At 32.8% G+C, this 22,242-nt stretch overlaps 1 protein-coding gene across 2 annotated transcripts; it reads left to right on the top strand.

Annotated features, from left to right (window-relative positions):
* Positions 1-15,074: 15,074 nt before the first annotated feature.
* LOC132030432 (deoxyribodipyrimidine photo-lyase) lies at positions 15,075-20,330 on the top strand. 2 transcript variants are annotated; one of them, XM_059420064.1, is made up of 9 exons: positions 15,078-15,504; positions 16,128-16,468; positions 16,550-16,790; positions 17,076-17,233; positions 17,431-17,467; positions 17,736-17,794; positions 18,671-18,752; positions 18,823-18,894; positions 19,913-20,330. In XM_059420064.1, exons 1-9 carry the CDS (start codon positions 15,202-15,204, stop codon positions 20,084-20,086), a joined length of 1,467 nt encoding a protein of 488 aa, XP_059276047.1. In that variant the 5' UTR covers positions 15,078-15,201; the 3' UTR covers positions 20,087-20,330. The 2 variants fall into 2 exon arrangements, with proteins under 2 accessions (XP_059276048.1, XP_059276047.1); XM_059420065.1 differs by lacking the exons at positions 17,076-17,233; positions 17,431-17,467 and having other exon boundaries at positions 15,075-15,504.
* Positions 20,331-22,242: the final 1,912 nt, after the last annotated feature.

Below are 22,242 nucleotides of genomic sequence, written 5' to 3'. Positions count from 1 at the left end.
TCTTCAGACTCCGTTGATAGATGTGAGTTGGTTAACCAAATGCAACATTGCGTGGACGTGCTATCAAGAAGCGGATGAAGAACTTTGGCCTCTGATACAACATGTTCTTTTCTGTACTTGGAAGTTGGAAGATTATTATGTGCCTATGCTGTACCTCTGCGCTGCAATCTGGTGTCAATTCATGCTCTCAATATCATTCTGGCAAGTTCTGGTATGTGCAACGAGTGCTTGTTCCCCAAGTTGGTTAGATTCCAAACTGTAAGATGATAATCTTATTGTTGTGAAGAGCTATTACTGTCGGCATTGATTTGTTAACATGCTATTTTAACCCGTTAAAAATTTAAAATTGCTTATAACTTGGTTCAAATTAGATTATTAGATGATTGACCATCTAACTTTTTATTTGTTTTCGACCTCACTAGTATTCTCTACTTTACTTTTATTCCTGCCTTTTGATTTGTGTTCTTGACAGGGCGGAGCTAGCCCTTCGGGCATGGGTTCGGCTAAACCCAGTAGCTTTTAACCAAACCATATATTTGTATTAAATTTTTTGTCAAATATGTACAAATTATTAATTAAGAACCCAATAACTTTAAAGAATTAGAACCCCGAACCCACAACCTTCGGATCTTGCCTCCACCTCTGGTTCTTGAACATTAGATGCTTCCGTTTGTTTTTGTTCCAAGTAATATTTCAACTCATTATTATTTACCAACTGAAGTTTGACTTGTCTGCAGTGCTACTTATTTTTTCTTGATTCAGAAGCATTTCATAAGGTCATAGTCACTCTGGATAGACGGCAAAACTGCTAGATCATAGACGAAGAGGCTAGTATGGAAATGAGCAGAGAAAGGACATCATTCAGATAATATCACCCGAGCACTTTCCGATAAAAAGGACTGAGGTTGTTTAAGACAAATGAAGCCTATGAAACTGAGGTTTTGCTAGGCTTTGATAACAACCCCTTTTGTCAAGGACCTTTGATCAATCTTTATAGCTGGAAGAGCACTTCCAACAACTGACTCTTGGACCCCCCAACATGAAAGAAGTTGAATTCTTTCCAAAAAAATGTTTGTTGTTTTGGAGAGAGAAAAAGTCGCGTAAGTTAAATCACCTTTGGGTAACTTCTCACTTAAAAAATTTCAAAACTTGTGATGTTCATGCAGGGTCATTGGATGATGCTCCCCATCATTGTGAAAAGTTGTGGGAGGACCCAAAGTAGAAGGACACTGTCGGCATGAAGCAACACAAAGAGATGCTTGATAGTGACATGGCAACGAAGATTGACTAAATTTTGCTGGTTTCGGATGACTTTCATTAATGTAAAACCATCATTACCCCGGTAATAGTTAAAGTTCATCCGCATTTCACCGTTGGTTTTATCTTTCAAATGATGCATTCATCATAATTTGGATATATTCTAGAGTAATATCTTTACATCATTTTGAAATCTTAGAATTTGAGTTATCTTCGTGCCTCCCACATATTCATTGACTTCACTTCACCATTGCATTCATGAACAGTGAAGTTCTATATACTTTTTGGTGACTTGATTGTATGTTTGATTTGTGACTTTTACTTGCTTTCCATCTAATTTTCTGAAGGCATCAAGCAATTGCTGGAAAACTCTTGGGGAAAATGTTAGAACAATGTCTATTCTTGTAAAGTGGTGGTGGCATGTACCAGGCTTTTACTTTGTGTCACTTATGGCTGAAATTTCTAACTGTGCGGTAAAAGCATTATCTTCTTTGTGTTTTTTTAAGAATATGGTGTATTAGGCTACCAAAAAAGAGATTCTATGACCACACAGCAACTGTTGTTAACACAAGTTTTATGGCATTTTTATGAGAACTTATCGTCTTTTTCTTTGATATCTTAAACTTTAGTATGATAGCTCCATAAGTGAGAAGATACCCTTCGAGGGAAAGGCATATTTCCTTTTTCTCCTTTTTCCCTATCATTTTTTTGGTGGGGGTTAAAAGGAAGTTGTTGATTGATTTTCGTACGAGACTTCTTTTTATATATATGCTTAGTACTTTTAACCACAATCGACTATACTAAAATCTTATACAATTCTGTTTATACCATTTAAAGCAAAATTTGAGGAGGCACCATAATGCAATGATGAAAAGAAAAATTTACAGTGACCGAGTTACACTAGGTGATTTCTTCTCACTCGTGCCTGTGTTGGTGGAGGTAGCAGGTATCCTGTGGAATTAATCGATGTGTGCGCAAATTGGTTCATACACCACGATTACAATAATTTAAAAAAAGGATATGGTGACCACCGTCTAATTGCTGGTGGAGATGTACATATATTTGGTTCTTATCAGCATGGCTCGTGTGTACATACGTCTTTCTTGGTTGAATTATCCAATACTTGTGTTGGCCCGAGATAGCAATATTCTATGCAAACAATTAATTTCTATTTTGATCATTTCTTAGATTCTGTTGAATTACTGAATCCATTTTATTTTTTTTGAAGTGCAGTGTCACCTTATAAAGATAGAAGACATTTATATTTTACTTTAAAGTAACTTTAACTCATTAGATTTAGTAATATATTAATTCACATAAAACTATGAACGATTAAGAAGAAGAAAAAGTTATCAAACAATTGATTGATATTTTTTTTTTGGGTCAACTTCTAATGTGTGCAAGCTGTTTTGACTACACATTGTTCTACGAAAATGTACATGTGGACTACTGACTGGTGTGTCTTAAACCTGATTAGTTTAATTAGCTGTTATATAAGGATACTATTGAAAGTGATGACCCTAAAACTTACATATCGTACTTTGTAGACTATAGTGCCTAGACTGTAACGGGAATGAAAAGCATCAAGGAATAATTAGTTGTAGTAAATTTGCGCATATTGTCGAACAAAATGTTCAATTTTAAGATTTAACTAATCACCTTTGAGCTTTAAGGAGTAGTTATATAACAGTTCAAAGTTTTCTAAAATGAATTGTGTTACACGTTTTATGGGGTGGGTGAAGGTGAGTAGAAGAAGAATAATCAAAATGATATTCTATTACATTAATTAGAAGATCGAGTTGAGTTCGAATTCTGGAACTAAAGAATCATTTTGTAATAAGCGTTTTACTCCTCATGAATTATTCTACGCGAATTTAAAATATTTTTAATTAGAAGATTCGAGTTTGAGCTCTGGAATAAAGAATCTTTCTGTAGGAATTGTTTTTACTCCTATGGTAAACAATTTGGCACATATTCAAAATATTACTTTTAATTACTTAGAAGACTAAGTTCCAGCTCTGGGAAAATCTTCTGGTAGAAATTGTTTTTACTCTTGTTGTGAATTATTCGACGTGAATCCAAAATAATCAAATCAGTAAAATTTGAATATCAAATGATTATATTACAAAGAGATGTCATATCTCTCGACTAAGGGCTACGTCCACTAATTAAGATTGTCAAATCTAATCTACTTGCAAATTTTAAATTAGTTACATCGATTGTATTTGTATGGCCGGAGGGCCATGGTGATGGATTTAGCTATTAAGGAGTATATGGTACTAGTATTAATGGGGGCCATTAATTAACGTGTAATTAGTGATTAAATATTTAAGTGGAGAGACAGAAATTCCTATCGGCAAGGTTTAGTTAAGCAGTGTCCAAATACTAAAACAGATTGCTCACCAAACTATTCACTGTTCTTCTACTTTTGAATTGAATGGTTCAAAGTTCAAACCTATGGCCTATGGCTTATACTACATTCCACTCATCTTCTTTACCCAAAGTTTTTAAAATATTATATAAAGTGAGGTATAATAATTATTGTTATAGGACGACAAATATTTCTTCACTTTTCTACAAGATTCTTTTCCTCTCCCAACGCCTTTGTAATCATCTTCCTTTTATTCTTTTCCTTTTCATCATTTCTTTCTCTACCACTCTTTATACTACTTGTACTCTTGTTGTTTTTTTTTTTTAAAAAGAAAAAATCAATAATGGTCATTCAAGTAAAGACTTACAATACTAAGCAGGAGTTTTGGTCATAGAAATCAAAAACTTTTTCATTTTTTTGAAATTTTGGAGTTGGAGTTTGAGTCGTGTTTGGCCAAAGTTTTTGAAATTGTATTTTTTTGTTGAAATGTTCTTGTTTTGGTTGTGAAAAATTCTAAATACAACTTCAAGTTGTATTTGAAATTTTCATGATCAAACGTTGATTCCGGAAAAAATTGAATAATTCTTATGGCCAAACGGGTTACTATTCAGATAAACGTCATCTAAATAAAGCTTAAGTAAATCTTGTGGGGAGATACATATTTTGACCCGAAAATCTAATGTGGCTTTTTTAACCTTTCAAAATGATTTAATGTCCAAAAATTGAGAATAAATATCCAAGCAGTTTATACTGTGTTCATATTAGTTGATTCAGTTCTAATTTTTTGCTATCCTTCCTAATTTTGTAGGAAAAAAAAACCGACAATCAAACATCAAAAAATAATAACTTTAAGAAAGTAAATAATTTCGTCATCCCAAAAACAACTGAGAGTTTGAAAGAAAGAAAGGAGTGTTCTGCTATTGTGAGAATTTTTTAAAAACATAAAATGTTTTGGTCAAAATTTTGTAAGATAAATTTCTATTTAACGTGAAATTCAACCTCATCCACGAATTTTCAGAATTTAGATTGTAGTGTTTATAAGTCTTTACTAGAACTTCACATTATGAAAATATGAATTTTCAATTTACCCCTAAAAGAAGTAGTAATAAATTTGAGAATCACATGTCTTTTCTACCCACACTGGTCCAAAATTTTATTTCCTAGTACAAACAAGTAAATTGGCCCAAGGAAAACGTCATACTCAATGGACGTTAGTGAGTTTTTTTTTTTTCTTTTTTTTTCTTGTGATAATAAAAGAAATAAATATAAGAGGCAAAAAAGTAAAATAGTGAGATAGATTCTTAAGGAGAAAAAGATACGGATAAAATAGGACACTTTATTGTTAAATTTTATACTGTAGTTTCACATGGTACAGTATTTCTTCGTGCCTTGTGACATTATTGGGACCAACCACCTCCTTTCGTCTCGATTACGCTGCCAACTATTTAAAAAGCCCTTTTTCTTTTCTTCTACTTTTTGTTGCACCTGTCGTTTCATTTTAATAACTTTAAAATTTAGGCAATTTGGTGAAGGTAGTCCATTATATTTATGTTTAGAGGCTGATTTGAAATAGTCTATTAAGTATATTTTGAGTAGTTGTAAGCTTATCAAAGATGAATAATTTTTATGTTCGTCAAATATTTAACAAATGTTGCCGATTAGTTTTAACGAATATTGTAAAAAAAAAAAAAAATATTGAACCAAAAACTCGTAGCGTTAAAATCTAAAAATTGCAATACGAAAAATTTCATCACACATTCGAATAGACTATAAACGCTTACATTGTACCGGACACTAGAAAAGACTAAAAATAGCAAAAAATGCAAAAAAGAAAAACATCTCCAAATGTTAGTACCCAATTAAATGTTTTTTTGTAGTTCTTGTTAAATCTAACAATAAGTGTTTGTTAAATATTTGACGGAAATAAAATAAGTTTATTTTTTACAAACTTTAAGGATCAGAACTGCTCAGAAATATATTTAAAGGACTATTTTAAATCTATCTCTAAACCTAATGGATCATTTATGATATTTTCTTTCTAATTTGTGTTGTTTTATGGATAACTTCTTGATTCGAAATACTTTATCTCTTTTAGTAGGTTTATTCGGCACTATTTTTTATTAATCAAGTCATTACTTTTCGGATAACATAAGCTAAAGGAGAAGCTAAATATTAGCTTTCAAACTTTATTACTAAGAAAGAAAGGGGGAAAACACCAGTATCCTCGGTTGCTTACTACTATATACTATTTGTATATCTCTATTCCTAAACAACACCATACTCTCTTTATATTATTATTGTTATTTATCTGACAAGAAAAGGGAAAAGGAATTTGTGGCCCTGGAAATATTCAAACTGCAAAATACATTGAGATAAAAATATTCAATTTCTGGAATCCCACGTGTATCATATGGAAGACCTACAACAGTAGTACTAAAAATGGTCCATACCTAAAGTTCTATATACGGCTGCTAACTTTTTTGGTGGCGTTTGAATTTGATAGTATTCGAAAAGTAATGTGTTTATCTGAAATTATTTACAGAAGAATTAATTTTGAAAAACCAGTTGTGTTTGGGAAATTTCACCAAGGCCCTTAAATATTTTTAACGTTTCATTTGATTGAAAATTAATAGATTAAAATTAACTAAATCTCTATATCTGGCATTTGCTGCTAACTTATTTCAGAAAAGCTAAGCTGAAATAATGCTAAAAGAACTGACTTAAGCTATTGAAAAATAAGCAAATCCATTCCCTTTTAGCTTCCCCAACCTTTGGGTCATGAAAGGCTGCGTGAATGGACATTGTTTTGAATATTTTTTTTTTTCATTTTATAACTGGGGTATCTGGGCGATCGAAGTTTGTGCGCGCCTTGATTAATTTTATGGGAGCATCATATACCACAGTCCACATGGTAACTTTGTCTATCAAGACATGGATAAATGAGAAGAGATCATCTAGTTACTTTGCCCTGATTTGAACCTGAGAGGCCTTATGGTTGTCAACCCATTTTAATTTGTTGATCACCAGACCACACTTTTAAGTGCATTAAAATTTACTCTTTTTAAATTCCCAACCTATTGGTCTACTAAAATACCAAGCACAAACAAAAATCCTAATAACATGTACCATCATGGTTCATGAATACTAGGATAAATTATATACATTGCCAAGAATAGACAAGGGATGAGACTTAAGAGCAATGCTATTTTTATATAATCATCTGATATTTGTCATTCATTATAGTTGTGCATTGTTAACCTAGAATCATAAAACCCCAATTACTTCAACCCATCTTTGATGACCTAATTCATGGTAGAAACATGAAAGAACAATTTTGTTCAGTAGTTTGATTAGGGGACAGGCCGGTGATCCAATGAAATAACTAAGATGCACACAAATTAGCTTGAACATTAACGTTATAAAAAATAAGTTTAGATGGTGGGTGGTGGGGTGAGGAGGACAAACAATTTGGAGGATCCAACATTATTACAAAATGGAATTGAATGGAAGGAGTCCATGTTAGGTTATACATAAAGGACAGTTCCAGGGTTCTGGGCATCCTAAAGTTGATTGTGATTGAGTGAGGATTCACAACCTCAAATGAAATATAAATCTACATATTCGACATTTGGAACCATACTACACTAATCGAGCAAAATGGCCCTTCCTACATTTATTTCTATCGTACATTAGTGACCAATCTTCCACCAACACTTAAAAGTACTAATATTCATGTCAAGACTCCACTAAATCGCCTATTTCCAGCTATTTTATGTTTTTTTAAATTTAATTAATTGAATAGTCAGCAGAGACGGATCGATTTGAAATTTACGGCCTTTTTATAACTATTTAAAGTTAATATTCCAACAATGTAGTAATAATTGTACTTATAGTTAAGTATTGATAGATAGTTTTTAAATTTCTTAAGATATATATAATATATATGGACAAACGTATTGAGTTCACCTGAGTCCGTAACTATCAACAATAGATCCACCCCAGAGCCAGAGCCAAAGTTTTTGGGCAATTTGCACAATTGCCCTTATTCGGGGGTGGTCTTTAACTTTTGTCCCTGAAATTGCTGGTCTTTAAATTTTTTCTCTTCGCTTAAAATACCTCGAGGTTCTGGGTTCGAACCTCAACTCGGTAAAAAAAAAATAATTCACAAGGCAGAGTTTCGTTGCAAAATTAGGCCTATTCGGGCAAAAGTTAGACCTTCTTTTGTAAAATTCCAGCAGAGTAAAAAAAAAAGTAAACAGGCTTTTAAGGCAAAGGCAAAGGCAAAAGAAAGAATTTTTTGTTTTTTTTGCCTTAAGGTAAACTTTTCGCAAAGCCTTGCATTGTAATTTTTTTTTTAAACTTTCGAATCCAAAACCTGAGAATATTTTCGACCACATTTTTAAGCGAAGGGCAAAAATTAAAGACCGGCAATTTGAGGGACAAAATTAAAGACCAGTGCCTTTGAAGGGAAATCTGTGCAAAAAAAAAAAATGAAAGTTTTTAGTTTATGGGTTCTAAATCATAATTATTTGCTCTTACTGGATTTTGAAAACATTATTAATTTGTACATATTAAATAATTTTTTTAATAAAAATGCAGGATTTGCTGTAATTATTGAGTTTTGCGGAACCCGTCACTAGCATTGTGGCTCTGCCCATGATAGTGAGTAACGAGAAAAGTAGTGAGTCGGGATCCCTAATAAAGGAATGTTACATCTTAAAGAAAGGTTAAACTATTAATGAAGGGCATATTTGCTCAATTTCACATACTTTAAGAGTATATTTGGCCCTTTTCGCTTATTAATCAGCTATAATTAGGTTAATTGAGGGGCTTCAATTAAATTAAGGGTATATTTGGACCAACTATTGAATGGTAAATGCATATTTGAGCTAAAATATTAGCGGATGACATATCTATTCAATTTTAAATACTTTAAGGACATATTTGAACCTTTTCTGCAATAACTATAAGAGATAAGGCATAGAAGCACACCTAAATTATGATGAAACACACCTAAAATATGCAGCGGTTCTATGACTCTCATTGAACTTATTTTTTCGTATTATTTACTTCCTTCATTAATTATCAGGTAAGAAAATAAGTTAAAACATGGGAAAAAACGTATATAGCAGCCATTAGTGCTGATTACTTTTTGTAGCCCTAGAAGCATGTTTAAAATAAAATAGCCCTAAAATAGTATTAAAATATCCTTTTTTCACTTATCCGCTAAAATAATCCTCTGGTATGAAAATAATCCTCACGAGGAATATAAAAATCCCAAAGCTGAATAAAAATTACAATTTCATGTTAATAATAATTACATCAATTATAACTAAAAAATGATCATACACCAGATACTCAGTCTTTATATACATTTTACACATCAATTATACTAAAAAAGTGATTTATACACCAGATATTCAGTCTTCATATCCATTTTACACATCAAATATACCAAGAAAGCACATGTTATGATTAAAAAATAAAAAAATTACAGTCTTTTTATCCACTTTACACATCATTTATACCAAAACGTGATTTGTACACCATATATTCAGTCTTTGTATCCATTTTACACATCAATTATACCAAGTGATTTATACAAAATCGTCATCCACAACATCCAAAGGGATAGGTTTATTCTCGTTTCTCTACATGTCTTTGTACTCTTGTGAAAAGCCTTCTTGACCAAAGAAAATCGAATAAAAAAACTCTAGAGTAAAATTTCACCGATTGAGAAAACTGTGTGAGATGAAGATATATATATATATATATATATATATATATATATATATATATATATATATATATCCTTGTTTAAAGGGATAATGATATAATTAGATTCTGTACGTATCCTAACCCCTAAAAAATTGTGATTAGAATCAAAATCCTACATTTACTCCTAACTGGCTAATAAAGTTAAAATCATGTGCAAGGTGGTTATAATGGGTTGATAAAAACAAAATATGTTTATATTGAGTTTAAATGTTAAATGGGCTGTTGATTAAGTTAATTTTTCCTTAAAACATAACATGTGCAAATAATAAAAAAATAAAATAAAATTTAGAGACATTATAAGACTATAATTTAGGTGTGTAGTTGATAATTTCGATATAATTATTTTTATTCCTTATCCCTAACTTAATAATATAAAGTTTTTGTTCTGTATGGATCAAAACGTCATCGTCCGTACACTTTGACGTAACAGTTGCTGCTCTTCGAGACCTCATTTCATTAAATACCAGATTCTCTGCCGGCTGTTTTCTAAACTTTTCTCCTTTCTCATCTCCGCTTATATTCAATTCAAAACTGAAAAATGCATTTAATTCAAAGCCTTTTTAAACCTTTGTTTTGGAAAAAAATAACGAAAACGTCTTATATACTTCCTCCAGATCAAAAAAAGTGTCCACTTAATTTTTATTTTAATCAAAAAAAGTATTTACTTATCAAATTAAGAAAGAATTAACCTTATTTATACAGATTTGCTCATATTAAGTGTTAAATGATCAAATCTCAATACTTATTTAATTAGGAATAATTTAGTTAAATTACCTATTTTTGGCTAGGAGTTAGTATTTTCTTAAAGGGTGTGCAAATGGCTAAGTGAACATTCTTTTTTGTCCGGAGGAGTATTATTGAATGTATTCCCTCACAATCGTTTGGTACGCGGATTAAGTTATCTCAGTATTATTCCTGTGATTATAATCTCAGGACTAATTTATCCCACCTGGAAGGTGGGATAAAATAATACCAACTTTGATGGGATAAGGCGAGTTATCCTAGACTAACTTTGAGATAAATTAATTACCTTGTTTGGTTGAAGGTGTAAATTTATTCCGGAATAAATTTATATCTTCAATCAAAGAAGGTAATTAATTTATCTCAAAGTTAATCCCGAAATATTCCACCTTATCTCAAGTACCAAACGATATAAATAATCCAGATTCTCAAGATTTTCTTAGGCCTCGTAAGTCAAAGTAAGATATAATACTAGATTTGAAATAGGGGAAAGATTAGTAATTTTTTACTTTTGATCCATGCCAGAGGATAGTTTAGTGAAGGTAAATTTTCAACTATATGTAGTCCACAAAATTATACCAAAAGAAGTCCACAAAATGTATACAAGAACCTAATTTATCAGATTTTATGTAAAAAAAATTTCTTGTTCGTTTTTACAAAAGCAAAATTGACACAATAAGTCTTAAACTATTCTGAAAATTAAATAGGAATTTCGAGAGGATGAAGAAGAATCAGAGAAAAAAACAGTTAAAATTGAACGCATCTTTGTTAGAAAAATTATACATGAAATAAATAAAAGGATTATTATATTAAGGTTATCTTATACTATTTACATTGCGTTTATGCAAGATATTATTTGCGTGGCTAAATTAATTTCATAACCTTCTGATTGTATGACGATAAATTTTATTATTGGTCGTGGATCTTATCCTAATGAAATTTGAACTTATGCCACTATGGTACATAAGCGCCATAGTACATCATCCATGCATGTGGATGTGGCACGTATGAGAGGGAGACATACTCATAGAGGAACATGGGGTTTTGGTAGTAGTTCAAAGTTCAAATACAATTTCTAGTTAGAACAAAGCTTTCACAGAACAACAGACCAAATTATTACTGCAATTGTCCTTTACTAATTTCCCATCTAAATCGCAATAATTATTGTAATTAATACTACACTTAAAATCGTCATTTCCCTTTTGTTTTTTCAACTGCTATACCCCACGCCACGTTCTTGATTGAACATTAATCATGTCCTTTTAATCGTTAATTGAAGGACTTATTTCTTTTCTCGGGTAGGACATCATTTGCTTGCGGACAGAGACGAATTCAAAAATCAAATTATGCGGGTTCAATATTTGTATCATTAAATTAGTTATACTTTTTAAGTTATAGGTTGATATTTATTATTTGTTGCAATTTTTGTGAATCTTTACACATAAATCTATGTTTCGCACCGAAAATATTGGGTTTAGATGAAACCGATAGCAGTACTTTGCATCCGCCTCTGCTTGCGGGTGCACAAAGGCTGATCTAGAGTCTTGATTACGAGTTTACATGAATCTAATATATATTTTAAAAAATTACTAAATATAGTAAATATCTGATTATGAACTTAATTTTTGTTGTAGTATTAACTTGAAATTATTGTAGAAATACATAAATTGAAATCCTGTATCCGCTTTGCTGGGCCTATTCTTCCGACAATTCAATGCTTGTGGTATAGTCGTTTTTACATGTGTGCGTCTACCATTACATTAATGATATAGGTTCACAAATGAAGATCCACTTTTGCTTACTTTTTGGGGCTAAATCCAAAATTATGATAATTGAAATGGAGCGCCCATTATTTTTTAGGCTTAAAATACCATTTCCCACTTTTTCTGGCTTAGGTCATACTTTTGGTTTATTATTCTTTTATTATTGAATTATGTGTAGGTGGATAATATACACGGAGAATACCATCATTAGGCCAATATTTATAGTGGTGTACTATATTTCTTTGATTGATTAGTTAAAAATAAAAAATCTGTCACATATGTCTATAGCTTCTCTCTCTTCCAAAAGACTGGATAAAAATTGGAAGTACAACTTATACAAGGTATCAGATACCTATCAGGCTCCAATTAATCTAAATTCCTATTGCGTGAATCGCATTAGGTCTCGATTAATTCAAATATGCCGCGTAAAAAGGGAAGCGCTCCGTACTAGACCGATGCAATTAATATTTTGTGTAAACATATAATTCAAACATTAACACCCTATTTTTTTTATATATATTTATATATTTAAAAGTTGCATAAAAAGTGCTACAAGTTAAACAAAATTTTTATAGTTAAAAGTATTTGACAAAACATTCTCTAAGGTTTTTTGCTCACTTACAAGTAAATAAATAGGGCCGGAGTAAAAGGGACTCGTGGACTATTAAAAATCACTCGATATGATCATTTTGAATTTTTATAACTAAAGAAACAAATAACCAATTAAAAATTGGATAAACTCACATGCTATCGGATTTAGGACTGGGATGTTGGTGGAAATATATTTAAACAGACTTCTAAATTAATTTATGTCATTGCAGTTGATTAGTGGTGTGACAATCAAATGAAAAGACAAAGTTGTACGTACAATTACAAGAAATGTAGAACGACAAACTACATCATTATATGATGGAAATAATTGTCTTTTCCATCAAGATGATATTTAAAGGAGATTTGGTGTAGAAATCCAAGATTTAGTAGGTTGCTTACCACAAAAGATGTTGGCTGTATTTTATTTGTAGGTCCACAAATTCCCATTATTTCCCTTAGCAGCCTACTTTTGCTATAGTATTTACATGTGACATTGTATTTGACCATTATGTTACTGAATACTATAAGGAAAAGCCTTAAAATGAAATTAATTAAAAGCAACTAGATGGGATTTGATGAATCGTTACGCTTTACATATTTTTGGTAGGTTGTGAATAACTAAATAAATTAAGATAACAGAAGAAGTTCAAAAGAGTCATAATCAAATAATGGTTGATTAAGCGCTAAGAAAGGATAAAAGGTTAGAGAGCTTTTGGCCTTCATCATTTCTTTCAACAAATAGAAACGTGGTCTAATTTTTTATTGCCAACATTCATGTATCAAACACTTAACCAATAGAATTTAAATTATATATATGTATAGACAGTGTAAAACAAAATTTTATCTAATAATTGTAAATCATTTTTTGATAAATATTAATTAAAGATCTGGTAAAATTAATAATTAATCTTCAATCACATTTTTAAATTGTAAATTTGAGTATTTTGACCATTGGCCAACGGATTATGAAGTGTAACGGATTATAACACACTACTTTTTTTGTTCTCCTTACTTTATTGTAATGTCAATTGTCAAAGAAGGGGAGCTACAAGCCTACAACGAGCTGCTTGCCTGCCTTGACAATTGACATCACCAAATCATTTCTATAATACTAATAATAACCAACAAAAGATTGATGATTGGCAACTATAAGGAACAGAAAAACAAAAAGGATAAAATATGAATTATATCTTCCGGATTCGTTGCATATAACTTGTGACCGTTAAAAGTATAATCACTGCGTTTAACTTATAGACACCGATAATATAAGGAAATTTTCTTCATCAAGTCGCCCATACACATAAAAGTACAAGCACTGCGTTTGATAGTATATAAGTTGCACTCATACACATATAACCTCTCCAATCTGGCCGAACTGCACAAACATCAGATTTTGGGACCACCATTTGAGTCATATTAATAGTGTGTAAATATTTAAAAATTTACCCACTCTAGAATAAGTTCAGATATGCGGTGTCTAAAATTTTGTTTGAAGTTTATCATATTTGCTTGAACTTCAGGTAGAAGTCCGAACTTCAATCATATGAAACTTTAGACATTCTGATCGAACCTAAATTCAGACACTGCATGTGTTGAAGTTGTTCAGTAGAGACTAATGTGAATTTTTTTAAAAAAGAATATACTTGTTAAATCACGGTGTCCAACTATGGTACCCGTGAAATTTCTACCTCCAAACTCCATGTAAACACTGCTAAATTGAAATTCAATTTTGTTTTCCTTCCAAACTAATAAGATTATTGGGCTACTCCTTGATACGTGGCCCAGACATTCTACAGACCCAAATAATCATTTTTTTTTTGTGCGGATTGGCCTTCAAAAGCACTGGTCTTTAAATTTTGCCCCTTAAATTGGCGGTCTTTAATTTTAGCCCGTCGCCTAATACCTCAAGGTTCTAGGTTCGAATCTCAGCTCAGTAAAAAAAAAAAAAAGGAATTTCTCCAGGCATAAGTTTGGATTCGCAAGACATGCAAAACTCTACCTGCATGCAGAATTTTGATGATAGAGTTTTGCATTCAAAATTCTACATGAGGCCTAACTTTGCTACAAAACTTTGCCTTGCAAATTTTTTTTTGACTGAGCCGGGGTTCGAATCCAAACATCATGGTATTAGGTGAAGGATAAAAATTAAAGACCAACAATTTGAGGAATAAAAATTAAAGACCAACAATTTGAGGAACAAAAATTAAAGACCATCCCACAATAAGGCCATTCTTGCGAATTGACCCCAAATAATTGCACAGTCCCTTCAAATGTGCTGGTCTTTAATTTTTCCTTTCAAAATCGAACTTCTAGCTAAAGGGCCATACACATGATAATATCCACAAGATATGTCTAACTTATATCCCTTTAGACATAAGTTTGATTTTGAAGTACAAAAATTAAATTCCAGCACAAAATAGGGACAAAAGTGCAAATGACCCCTTGCCTTGGGCTCGTTTTACTGGATTGGCAAAGCTGGACTCGACTAACCCGGCCCAAATAATCAGCTCACTCAACAAATCCAACCAATAAAAAAGCACTACGTGTCTCATTCGAATACCACAACCGTTAACCGTTTCATTTTTCCCTCCATTAACTAAACACGAAAGCTCAACCAATTTTTCACACATATCACAAAAAACATTTAATCTCCGTTAACCTACGCCCATTCCACCGGCGCACGTTAGCAACAGTTTTGTTATGGCATCTTCGATTCCAGTTGTTCAGTCGGGTCGGATCCGGGTTGTAAAGCAAGGATCAGGACCGTTGGTTGGACCAGTGGTATATTGGATGTTCAGAGATCAACGGATAAGAGATAATTGGGCATTAATCCACGCCGTTGATCAAGCTAACAAGGCAAATGTACCTGTAGCTATTGCTTTTAATTTATTTGATCAGTTTTTAGGTGCAAAAGCTAGACAGTTAGGGTTTATGCTTAGAGGCCTTGAGAAACTTCACCGTGACCTGGAAAATACTCTTCAAATTCCATTTTTTCTATTTCAGGTAAAAAAAAATTGGTACTTTTAAATATGCATTTGCTTATAAAATGTTCATTTTGCACTTATATTTGTGTTGTTATTTATTTGTTTTGGTTTCAGAACTTCATGAATTATGTTGTAAAGTTGATTAGGTATACTTATTATTTATATATTGTGCGTGCTTAGAGCTTCAATTATGTGCTTTTAGTTAATCAGCAGCTGTAGTTTTCATTCTCACCTAATAGATGTTGTAGTAACTTAAGTAGAAATTGTATTAAAAATAAGTTAGGTTCATGTGAAATTTAGATAACATCTAGTTTTGGAGAACCCGAATTTAATAGTAATAGAATGAAATGAGAGCGAGTAGAATGGGTATTGAAGATACTTATAGCCAAGTACTCTAACTATGTTGGGATTTTGATTGATTAGGTATATGATCAAATATCACATTATGTTTCATTTCATTTTTCGTTGCTGCATCTCACATATGGATATGCTTCTACATGTAAATATTCCCATGATTTTGTGCTGGAATTCTGAATGTAACCTTTGTATTACTCTCTACTTTTTTTTTTTTTTTTTTCCTTCTTGTTGTTGCTTATTAGTAGTCCTTTTTAAGCTCATTATGCAATTGCCTGTCTTGAACAGGGACAAGCTGTAGATACAATTCCCGATTTTCTGAAAGAATGTGGAGCTTCTCTTCTAGTAACGGATTTCTCACCTTTGAGAGATGTTCGGAGTTGGAAAGAAAAAATTTGTGAGAGGGTGGGTGAATCGGTGACAGTACACGAGGTTGATGCACACAATATTATTCCTCTTTGGGTGGCATCAGATAAATTGGAATACAGTGCTAGAACCCTACGGGGTAAAATAAATAAGCTGCTTCCTGAGTATCTGATTGAATTGCCTGCAATAGGGCCTTCCAAGATAAAGTGGTCTTCCTCAAACCCTCCAATAGATTGGCCAAAACTAATTGCAGATGTTGTAAGGTAAGATATTCACTCTGGTCTAACAATCTAGTGAATCTTTATGTTTAGTCTACAAATGGTATAAATTGATCAATGCACCAGGAAAGGAGCAGAAGTTCCTGAAATTGAATGGTGTGAACCAGGTGAAGATGCTGCATTGGAAGTACTAATGGGAAGTAAAAAAGGGTTCCTGACTACCAGGTTGAAGAATTATTCAACGGACCGGAACAACCCTCTGAAACCCCAAGCACTTTCTGGTCTCTCTCCTTATTTGCACTTTGGGCAGATATCAGCGCAGAGATGTGCTTTAGAAGCACACAAAGTTCGGAAAAATTATACTCAGGTCGTGGAATCGTGTCTGTCCATCTACATTCGTGCTATAATTCTGCTTAATAAGAAATCCTTTCTTCAGTCTATAGAATTAGTCGATAAGTTACTTGCCTGCTGTTGCATTATATTTGGGTCCAGGAAGGAATTGGGAGGGGTAAAGGAGAGAAAATTGGGTGGTTTACTTCACTTAGGTGAAGTGTAAGCTGCTCTCGTTTTTTATAGGTTTCCTATTGGCTCAGGATATATCCATTATCAGTATCCTGTATGAGTCTTATTTGGTTAATTGCTGCTTATGCAGGCAGTTGACACATTTCTGGAGGAAATGATTGTGCGCAGAGAGCTTGCTGATAACTTCTGCTATTACCAGCCTCGATATGATTCATTACTGGGTGCATGGGAATGGGCACGTAAAACCTTGATGGAACATGCATCTGATAAGCGTGAACATATATACACGTGAGTGAAGTACTTTCATTTGTTTTCTTTGTAGATCTAGAGTAGGCATGTAAACAATAAGCTTCTTAACTATCTGTTCTTCAAATCTCTATAAATTGATAAGAGTTTGTTTGAAGATGAAACATAAAACTTATTGTAAGATTCTAGTAACTACTTTATATGGTATTGAAGTTGGAAGTGAATATGGTCTTTTGCAGGCGGGAGCAACTGGAGAAGGCACAAACTGCAGACACTGTAAATTACCTTTTCATCTTAATTATTACACTAAAAGAAGTGTCAAAAGTGTGATAATATTAGGTTGTGAGGGAAGAGTTATCGATCTGATTGGAACACCTTAGCATGGCACTGCTATTTCACCTAATGCTTTTAGGTTTCTGGCAGGATCCTCTTCACATCTTGCGATGAAATGGTTCTTTTCATGTGTTTCAGTTGCTATGAGTTCAAATATATTTTCCAACTTGTTTATTGATTTGTTTATTTCTTGTTTTTTCTTTTGGTTCAGCTTTGGAATGCTTCTCAATTAGAGATGGTTCATCATGGAAAAATGCATGGTTTTATGAGGCAAGTAATACTGCTCCGTATTATGTCCTGCTCCTGCTAGTTGAATTCCTGAAAAGTGACTCCACTCTGATGCATTATCTGGTCTTCTGCATCACTTAATTATGCTTGATTCTTTTATTGTGTTTGTTTTGTTTTCCACCCTGTTAAGAGCACGTTTAAAAGTAGTATATTTTCCATAAGCGGATATTATCAGCCAAAATAAAAAAGAGGTGTAGGTTTCTCGTTGAACATTAAAAAGGAAGCAAAATGAAAAGGTAATTTGGTAAATAAAATCTTATTAGCCAAAAGCAAAATGAGATGTAGATCTCTCTGTTGAAAATCAAACAGAAGTGAATTGAAATGGTAATTGGTGTATAGCTTATTCTAGTTTGTCAGCAAGCAGTGAAAATCTTCAGATATAGTACTTTGCAGCAGAATACTATGAACAGCGGTCTTAACAGATACTAAGTGGTGGAATGATTATCATGAGGAAAAATGATATTTGGTAAATGTTATAGACTTTTGAATACTGAGAATATTTATTGAATATGAGAAAGAAGAATGAATATTGGTGGTTCTTTTACCGCGTATTAATCATAACGTAGCCAGGCTTTCCCATTTCTTGGTGCTTCTCACTTCGCTAGTGAACATGAACAAGGATTAAAACTTTCACAAAATTGTATAGAACAGGTTTAGTTTATTAATTTGTTGATTACATGCAGTATAATGCTTTATGGTCTAGTACCTCTTTTTGATTCACCAAAAGATTGGGATCTTCTACTAATTTTCTGTTTATGCTCTGATTTAACTCTCTACTCTTTTTCTCAATAACTTTCTTCTTTTATCAAGAAATACTGCTTGAATGGCTCATTTGTTCAACTTCAAATTTTTATGCAGGATGTATTGGGCTAAAAAGATACTCGAATGGACAAGTGGACCGGAAGAAGCTCTGGCTATCACAATATATTTGAATGATAAGGTAATCTATCTGCAGCAATTGCATTTGGAGATGCATCAGAGTTCTGATCTGAAATCTTGTTGTTTTGCAGTATCATATTGATGGAAGGGATCCTAGTGGTTATGTTGGATGCATGTGGTCAATATGTGGCGTACACGACCAGGTCATCATGCTTAATCCCTTCAATATTACAGAAAAGTAGTTGTGTGATTGTCTTTAGTATTGATCAACAATCCAAATTATAGCACGCAAATATCTTTTCGCACACTGGGAAGTATTATGGCTACAATTGTAAACCAATCCCTATGCAAAATCCAAAATACTGAATGTTCTCCCACAGATGTAGCCTTTACAGTCAGAGGTGGCAAAATAGCCCATGAAAACATAAACCCGCCCATTTAGTAGCACAGCCCATCAAAATTGGGCTGATATATTTCCCAAATTGACTCACGAGAAATCTTGTCAAAATATTTTCAAAAATACTTTTTAAATTTGATATGTTATATATAGTCATAATAAAGAAAAATAATAATTTTATAAGGTACTAAAAAAATATAAAAGAACAAATAAAGCAATTAAAACTTAGTAAGAATTGTGCGAGTTGGGTTATGACCCGCATTTGAGCCCATTTTAGCCCAAGTAATTGACCACCTATTTATTAACTCGGTCCATTTTGACCCGCCCAAATTCAGCCCAACCCGCCCATTTGACACCTCTACTTACAGTCAACGAAGTGGAATGAAAACCACGAAAGACGAGGTTTCAAGTTCCAGCAGAGACAAGAAATGTTAGGTGATCTTTTTTCATCCGTTTAACCCTTCGCGGGCAGAGTTACCCCGTACTTGTGGTGGTAATAGGTAGGGGATTACCCGGTGAGTAGCGGAGGCATACATCAAGTATAGCAGAGACACCACTAGTATTAAAAATGATATGTTACCAACATTGAAAATTACTAGGCACCCAATATTCAAAATACTAGGTGTGCCACCGTGTGTAATATAACATGTAACTGTAACGCTCATAGTTAATTGGTAACCATCCTAAGTGGCAGGTAGTCAACTGCTTGTGTGGTTCGAATATGAGAAAAATATGTTAGTAACTTCAGTGAACTAATATATACCACATTTTTTAGGACATTCAATAACTGCAACTGAGATTTTTCATGTTTTGGGCTAATTCAGGGTTGGCGAGAGCGCCCTGTATTTGGGAAAATCAGGTATATGAACAATGCAGGTTGCAAGAGGAAATTCAACGTGGATGGATATATTTCTTACGTTAAAAGGCTGGTAGGTGAAAGCAAGAAAAGAAAAGCGGAAGTATTTTTCGACAAGAAGGCAAAAGAATTGCGTAGTTAGCATTTGTAGCTGTTCAAACCTAGATTTGAAGGCTCTATTGTTTTCTTTTAAATCTTATGTCTTAAGAGGAGAAACTATTTAAAATTTGAAGTCACTTGAACAAACAATTCATCCTCAAATACTCCTGGATTTTGAAGATTTTTGATATATTATAGGTTTTTAACCGGACAAAACCTGACAGTTGGGACAAGCTTGGTATACTGCCTTTCCTTTACCAGTAGATTGGATAATCGCATTGCAATTATGCAACCTGTACAGATCACTTTCCGGATTTTGGCAGTGTATTAGCTATTGTAGACGGTGTCGCCGGAGAGTTATCTTTTAGATTTTAAGTGAAATGTTTATTATCATAATAAGTGTAGTTTATGAGGAGAAGTGCTCAGGATATTTGACATATGATAGGTTTTTAACCGGACAAAACCTGACAGCTGAGACAAGCTCGATATATTGTTTATCAATGAGACTAGATAGTTGTATTGCAATTATTCCACTAATACGGATCACTCTATTTAGATTTAACGGTGTAATAACAACTATACATGGCGTCTGCTGGAGAGTTATCTTTTAGTTTTTAAATGATGTTCATTATCATAATAAGTAGGCGATTAGGAGAACTGTTACCTCACTACAGAGTATGCTCTTTGTTTAGCGTCCAGTATTTCAGAGTTAACCAAGGGCTTAAAAACACGCCTCATGCAAATTTGTCAGAATCTGCCTATGAACCCCTTTTTATATTATTGAACTTAGAGATCTCCAAATATTGTGAGAGAAATTCTTGATTGTTGCAAAACTTACGTTATTTTTTAAAAACTTTTCATTCTGAGATTACTCATCAATTTCTATTATCTATCATTAATATTCTTAAACAAACTAATTGATTGATAAATGCATTTTCATTAATGAAATAAATCAAGGTGAAAACCACATGCACAAGACCATAGGTATACTTCTTGGATTTGGAGGAGCATTTTGTAGGGACGTGATCACTAAGTTAAAGGTGTGAGGTGGATAATATCCAATGGTGAATCAGTGAGAGTGTGGAAGGATCCATGGTTGCCAAGAGACAATTCGTTTTACCCATGTAGTATAATAAATTGTGTTGCACAGAACTTAAAGGTGTCAAACTTGATAGATTGTAATACCAATTCCTGGAACACCCAACTTCTGAATACTTTGTATAATGAGGATGATGTCAAAACAATTCTAGACATTCCAGTATCCCTAAGGGGAAGCAATGATAGACTTATTTGGCATTTTACAAACTCTGGTAAGTATGAAGTGAAATCTAGGTATCATCTTGCAAAACTTGTTCTTTCAAATAATAGAGGTTTGGTTAATTGACTTGAAAGTAGCTCTCAATGCTTCCCTAAATCCTTCTGGAATCACATTTGGTCAATGAAGATTAAAAACAAGCTGAAACATTTTTTACAAAAATGCATCCTAATAACTTTACCAGTTAGAAACATTATTGCAAAGAGAATTCGAACTATAGATTCAACTTGTCCTATTTGTGGAATGGAGCCTGAAACCTTAGAACACATGTTTTTCAAATGTTCAAGATCTGTTAAAGTGTGGAAAACAAGTCCTATCCTTTGGCCTGGCTTGCATTTCATCTCAGATTTTTAAGCATGGTGGGATAAATTATATTTGGATAAAGGCAAAATTCAGGATAACAATACTTTATTGCAAATGTCTGTATCTATTTTATGGATGATTTGGAAAGCAAGAAATGATTATATGTATTTAATTCCTTGATATGGAGTGATGCTGAAATTTTATCAAAAGCTTTATCAACTTTAGTGAGTTTACAGATGAAGTAAACAGTGCAAACACCATGCAGCAAGAGCGACAGGTTGTGACTAACCCCACTTCACTAACTATTTCTCCATAAAATGTGTTGCTTTATGTTGATGCAAGTATGGTTCAAAATACTCAAAAAGCGAGTATTGCAGTGGTAGCCTTGAAGGCTAATGGAAATGTGCTTCAAGTCTATGTTAGTCCAATTCATTTCGTTGGAAAAACTGTGATAATTTTAATCAAAAAGCAATTCAGATGCTTTTAGCAAGGATGGAAAAATATAACAATATTATCATATTCGTCAACTATGACTCAAATGCTTAATAAGAGTATGACCCCCTCTTGGGATGTAATTAATA

Source organism: Lycium ferocissimum, chromosome 9, assembly GCF_029784015.1.
Source record: "Lycium ferocissimum isolate CSIRO_LF1 chromosome 9, AGI_CSIRO_Lferr_CH_V1, whole genome shotgun sequence".
Taxonomy (NCBI): domain Eukaryota; kingdom Viridiplantae; phylum Streptophyta; class Magnoliopsida; order Solanales; family Solanaceae; genus Lycium; species Lycium ferocissimum.
Note: the sequence above shows the minus strand (reverse complement) of the source record. Positions and strands in the feature narration are given on the sequence as shown.

Coding starts and splice junctions, on each gene's coding strand:
- LOC132030432 (XM_059420064.1), top strand. CDS start 15,202: ATGGCATCTTCGATTCCAGTTGTTCAGTCGGGTCGGATCCGGGTTGTA. Junction 16,469..16,549: donor CTAATTGCAGATGTTGTAAG/GTAAGATATTCA, acceptor TCAATGCACCAG/GAAAGGAGCAGAAGTTCCTG. Junction 18,895..19,912: donor TATGTGGCGTACACGACCAG/GTCATCATGCTT, acceptor GGGCTAATTCAG/GGTTGGCGAGAGCGCCCTGT.